General features: G+C 40.6%; 1 protein-coding gene across 7 annotated transcripts in view; it reads left to right on the top strand.

Annotated features, from left to right (window-relative positions):
• Nucleotides 1-275: 275 nt before the first annotated feature.
• Nucleotides 276-6,000, top strand: part of tle3b (TLE family member 3, transcriptional corepressor b) — a 44,953-nt gene continuing 39,228 nt past the window's right edge. For 6 of the 7 annotated variants that reach the window (XM_042491646.2, XM_088075271.1, XM_088075264.1 and 3 more), the window contains exons 1-4: nt 277-720; nt 1,247-1,469; nt 2,399-2,499; nt 3,317-3,380. In XM_042491646.2, the coding sequence (XP_042347580.1) occupies nt 1,446-1,469; nt 2,399-2,499; nt 3,317-3,380 (189 nt within the window). In that variant the 5' untranslated portion in view covers nt 277-720; nt 1,247-1,445. Of the gene's footprint in view, nt 721-1,246; nt 1,470-2,398; nt 2,500-3,316; nt 3,381-6,000 lie in introns of all 7 variants that reach the window. The other variant, XM_088075256.1, reaches the window with a different exon arrangement.

Below are 6,000 nucleotides of genomic sequence, written 5' to 3'. Positions count from 1 at the left end.
TGATGCTGAAACTCGCAGGTAAATTCTCGTAATGTAAAACGCTGAAACGCCGCTTAAAATACACAGAATTATAAATTATTTCCATTTGTTTTGAACAAGTTGTTGAACGCACCGAATGTCACTTCAAATCCAAAATGGCGAACATGTGAGGTCACACATCGCGGCCCAATCAGAAAGCCGGCACGCTGAGCACCCCACGTGGGGGCCGCCGCGCTGTGATTGGCCCCCGCTGCTAAACTCCTTCGGAGAATCCCATTGGTTCGCGCGGGCCCTCTCTCGGCAGTCGGGTCCTCGTGTCAGTGCACAGTCTGTGTGTGGTACAGCGCGCGGCGGAGGAACTGGGTATACCCGACAGCGAGCTCGTGGTGTATTTCACAACGGCCGACATTTTCACAAAGAAATTAACTCGTTTCACTCGCCCCGAAAAATAATATTTGGACTTACTGGAGGATTCGTGTGCTACTACTGGATCTGTTTGAAGTTGTATGCCTGCAACAGCGTCCGGCCGGACGGAGAGACGCTCTCCGCCTCGGGATCACCGGGGTTTTAAAGGACTCTCAAGGAGCAAAGAGTGTGAAAAATAGAAACGGCGACGGACATTTTCCGCCCTTATCACTCTGTGGTGACGGTTACAAGTGACGGATATTAAGCTTTTTGTGTCTGGATACTGTTTCTTTTTTACCTGTGCTGAAGAGAGGGGAGGAATCAGCCCAGACAAAGGTAAAAAGGGCGACATGAAGAGAGCCGCTAACAAGACGGGTGGTGGTGGTGTGGCTTCATGGCAGCCGACTTTGAAAGCAGCAGCTCCTTGTTTCTGATTTTTTTCCCCTTCCCGGACCACCAAAACAAGCCCGTTGTGTGTGTTCCCTTTGTGGAAGACATGTCGTTAGATTTACGAGAGAAACAAAGCATCATGTCGTTGAGGTTGTGATCAAAAGTATCAACTTTGGGATTTATTTGATACCTGGGATCAAACACATTTTGCTGGCACTCTTGTTTCCCCCCCCCCACTGTGTTATGCAAATCGAGGCGACAGATTTAGATTATTTGACAGAAAATGTTAAAAGAAAAACATATCAGTAATCCACAGTATGATTAAAAAAAACACATTTTATTCTCATTTTGTCTTGGAGTAGATAATAAACAAGTTCATAAAGCTTTAATTCCTGCCGATTTACAGCCAAGGTGCTACAGCCGCTTGCAAAGTGATTCAGCCCCTCAGCTGTGCCTCGTTTTCTGTTTGCAGAGGTACAAAGGAGAGGTGATACATCCAGTGGTCGAGGTCTGAGAGTGCGCCTCGCAGCCGAGAAACAGGGCTTTGTCCGCCGCCATCCTGCGTCTACAGGGGAGGGGGTGGCGGTGATTTACCGCACCTTCACTGGGATTACGGAAAGAAAGGAGGAGGCGAGAAAACACACCGATTTCCCCTGTGTAAAGGACGCGATATGTATCCACAAGGCCGGCATCCGGTAAGTGCATAGTTGTCTTTTGTCATTACTGTATTTGTAAATTGATGCAAATGCACCGCTCTTCAAAGTAGCCTAATTAGCTCGTCAGAGTGGAGCTGCTGATCTGCACCTTACTATTTATGGTCTGCATCGGTGCTGCTGAGACGCTTCACTCTGGCAGGAGAGAAACTCGTGTTTATTGGCGACACGATCAGAGCTTTTGGTTGAACTCAGGGAAGTGGATCATCACCTCCTGCTGTAGTCTGACTTCATTTCTCAGTGGAGGTTGTTGTGGTTGCATTTTTGCACTGCTGAAAGGTGAATGCAGCTTTTTTTCTGCAGCAGACACTGAAAACGCACAACTTTATGCATTATTTTTTCCCCTCACCATTACTTTGAGGTAGAGTTGCAACACATACTGGTTTTATGGTATACTGTGATATAAAAGTTGATGATTATCATACTGTGTACATTTGCTTATCTATGATTTTCAGAAAATGAATGATTTTTTTTTACAGAATCTTGATTTTAGTAATTTCCAAAAAGGAGAATGTTTTAAAGTCGTAATAATAGTAATAAAACATTTGTTCAACCAAAACGAACCTTCTGTCTTCGTTCTGTTAAGCATTGTTCTGTCTGTTAATGACAAATTCTGTGATACTGTGAAACCGCAGTATTTTCTGAGACCGTTATCATACCGTGAAAATCGCACAGCGTTGTAACCCTGTTTTGAGGATGGGTGAAGTGACCCGCCTGTGTCATTGCACATCTTGCTGAGTGAAAGCAGCTCCTTCCTCTGCCGCTCAGGGCTCAGGGGAAATGTGAGGACAAACCAGCAAGAGAAAAAAACACCACAGTTTACTGAGGAGGAAGCGGCTAGAGTGAGATGAGACTATTATTTGGACTGTGATGGCCTCATTTACACCTGTGATATCTCCCGACCTTTTCAGGCACCTCACCAGCCAGGGCAGCCTGGCTTCAAGTTCACAGTGGCAGAGTCCTGCGACAGGATCAAAGACGAATTTCAGTTCCTGCAGGCCCAGTACCACAGGTAATGACGAGCTACTGTAAACAGCATTGGCTTCCTGGAAAGAATAGGAAGAGGAAGCTGCTGCTGTCTTGTTCCATGTTTGTGCACTGTAAAATCTGACAAGTTGAATTTTCTTGAGAAAAAATCTAGGAAACCAATTGCCTTGAAAGATGTAAGTAAACATAACTATTAGCCGAAATTTACGTTTACTTTATATCTATTAAGTTTGTTGAAGACTTAGTTATATTAATTTTGTGAAGTTGTTACAACTTATAAATTCCAACTTTAATTAAATCAATATTTCTAAGTTTTAGCAACTTAAGTAAACTTACTGTGCTATATATCTGTATTCTGCTGGCTGCAAACTTGTCAGTCATATTTGTATTTTCGTAAACATGTTAGCACAATAGAACTATTAGATCTCCGAAGTTCATCAGTGGCCAAATCCCCTCAGACTAACTTGGTTTGCTGAAGTTGCCAAAACTAAGAAAGAACAAGGTGGTTCCACTTGGTTTTTAAGTTGCAACAACTTCACAAACATTAACTAAAAACAGCTAAAATTTGAGTAAATTTAATAATTAGATAAACTGAATGTAAAGTAAACATAGACTAAGGTTAATATTTACATTTACTTTTCTTTTTCAAGGCATTCGGTCTCCAAGATTGATTTAAGTAAGATCAGATTGTCAGATTTTACAGTGTAGCTTCATGCAAGTTTACACTGCTCCTACCCTCATAAATACATCTTTTCTGAATTATTAACAAGGTGTAATATACCCATATCAAGATATATCACTCCATAAAAGCTAAATTTTACATCTCTTTTCTCTCCCTAAAGCCTTAAAGTGGAGTACGATAAACTGGCTAACGAAAAGACAGAGATGCAGCGTCACTACGTCATGGTAAGAGCAATCACCGTACAGCTGTGATTTATGCGTACCCTCCCTTTAGCCTCAGGTGAACAGTCACAGGTGGTGCAGCCCTGGTGTTTTCCAAAGGCCATGTTAGCATTTGTCCCTGCTTGGTGCTGTTGACTCACGCCTGTTTTCTGTTTTTATTGGATGAGAAGGTGGCGGTGGGGTGTGTGTGAAGGGGTCTGTTGAAACTCTAGCAGGGGTCAAATGTCCAGCTATTGATTGTGGGGTGTGACGACCCCCCTCTACGGCTCTGGGGTCCTCTTTATGACCCTCCACCACCCCCACTACCCCTCCCTCTCACACCCATCATGACCCACTGGGGGTTAATGACTGGTCTGCTGGCTTTGTGCATGAATCAGAGGGTTTCCTGTATTTTTAACTCCCACCAAGGTGAACCATGGGGTCATTCAGACACTTTGACACACCCAGGGGTTTCTCAAATGCGGGGAGAACAACCATAAAAATAACAGGCTTCTTGTTGAGGCCAGGCACTGTCATTGAAATCAATATCACAAGATAAATTAGAACATTTTTCCACTGTTGATATCATAATATGGGAAATGCATGAAAAATCGACTTTAATCAGATGGATGTTCAGTAAAATTAACTACACAGGTTTCACTATTTTGTATTTCATAAGTCAAAACGTACAGCATGCTTTTAATTTAGACAACATGCTTTTGTAAGATGGTGATGCACGTAGTTTAATAGATTAGTCAACCAAACGATAATGAGCTGGCAACTATCTTAAGACCTTAAAGAGTGATTGTAGGTCACTTTTTAATCATGAAATACCAAACATTTGTTGCTGCTTGTCTTTGTCTTTTATGACAGTAAAGTGATCATCTTTTGGGTTGTGGACTGTTTGAGAAGTTGTGAGCACATTTGTTCCTATTTTTGACATATTATAGACTAAATGAGTAATGGGTTAAATGAGAAAATGGTCAGAGGGTGAATCAGGGATTAAAGTTATAGTTTCCGCTCTATTATAATTACAATACAACCATGCTACTCATGCGTAATAGTTTTCTATTTTGTCAGACAAAACTCAGCAAAAAAACTTTCTTTGACTTTTGGAAGAAGATGTGCTATGATAACATCTAGTGGAATTGATTAGTCAACAAAAAATGTTAATCAACTATTTTAAGACATTTAAGGTCTGATTAGTTCACTTTTTAATCAGAAATGTCAAACATTTGCTCATTCCAGCTTCTCAAATGTTAGAATTTGCTTTTATGATGGTAAACTGAATATTTTTGTCTTTTGCACTGTTGGTTGGAAAAAACCAAAACATTTTAAGGCGTCATCTTGTGGTTTGGCAAGTTGCAGTGGAACATTTGTTCCTATTTTGGCACGTAATAGACCAAATGAGAAATGGGTTAAATGTGAAAAGGGTTAGTTTGTGAAATCAGTGATTAAAGCAATAGTTGCCTATCATGACAATACAAGTTTTAAATTTGGACGACAGACTTTTGTAAGATGGTGATTTATCTAGTTTAATTGATCAGTCAACCCAGAGAAAAAGAATCAGCAGCTATTTTATGACCTTCTAAATCTGATGAATTAACATTTTTCAATCAGAAATGCCAAATATTCGCTGGTTGCAGCTTCTCAAAGGTGAGAAGTTGCTCTTTTGCTTTGTCTTTTATGACGGCAAACTGAATATTTTTGGATTTAAGACTGTTGGTCGGAAAAAACAAGACATTTGGAGACATCATTTTGGGTTTTTAGAAGGTGTGATAAGCATTTATTCCTATTTTGTTCTGTTTTTGACTATTAAAGACCAAATGAGTAATGGGTTAAATGAGAAAAAGGTCAGCTGGTGAATCAGTGATTGAAGTAATAGCTGCAGCTCTGTTGTTGTTATTGCTAAGATAGTTGTTTGATTCCTATCAAAGAGCTTCAAAGCAGCTAAATGTAAAGTTTCTCAAATACTACAATTAAAACATATTACATAATTATCAAATGGAGACAAAAGGAATAAGTGCCTCTGCAAAGACGACCCAACTCAAAGGTTCTGTCTAACACAGTTAAAGTTGCATTGTGTGCATGGAAAAAGAACTTCTTTATCTGATGAGTGTTGTAACTCAGACGTCACTCTTACTTTGTGTATGTGCGTGCTTATCTTGTTTGTACATGAAAGGAATGACTTTAACCAAACGCAGCAGTACGTTTGTTAAATATTATTTTCCCTGCGAGGAGCCAGAAGGTGGTGGGAGTAGCTATTATAAATGGAAGCTGTTTGTTGTGTGTTTGATAAACAAGACAGACAAACTACTAGGCTTTAGTTTGTATCTGTTGGTGGGCTCAGAAGCTTTTGGCAATCAACAGCAGTTAATGTTGTTGTCAGTGATAGTATTTGGCGTTCTGCTTTGTTTTTGAAGCCATGGACAGTGATTTCAGCTCTAAGACTGGCAGTGCCGGTAGAAGTAAACGGGAACAGGAGCCAGTCGTCTGTCAGCTGTGGTTGCACAAGGACCATGAAGTTTTCAACCTGTTTGGTTAATGTCATTGTGTTTTCAATAGCTCACCCTGAGTGCTGCAACAAGTATTCTAAACACATACTTGTCTTTTTTATTGTTTGGGTGCTTTACAGGACTGATAA

Source organism: Plectropomus leopardus, chromosome 1 (genome assembly GCF_026936395.1).
Source record: "Plectropomus leopardus strain MGB_pleo_1.0 chromosome 1, ASM2693639v1, whole genome shotgun sequence".
In the NCBI taxonomy this organism is placed as follows: domain Eukaryota; kingdom Metazoa; phylum Chordata; class Actinopteri; order Perciformes; family Serranidae; genus Plectropomus; species Plectropomus leopardus.
Note: the sequence above shows the minus strand (reverse complement) of the source record. Positions and strands in the feature narration are given on the sequence as shown.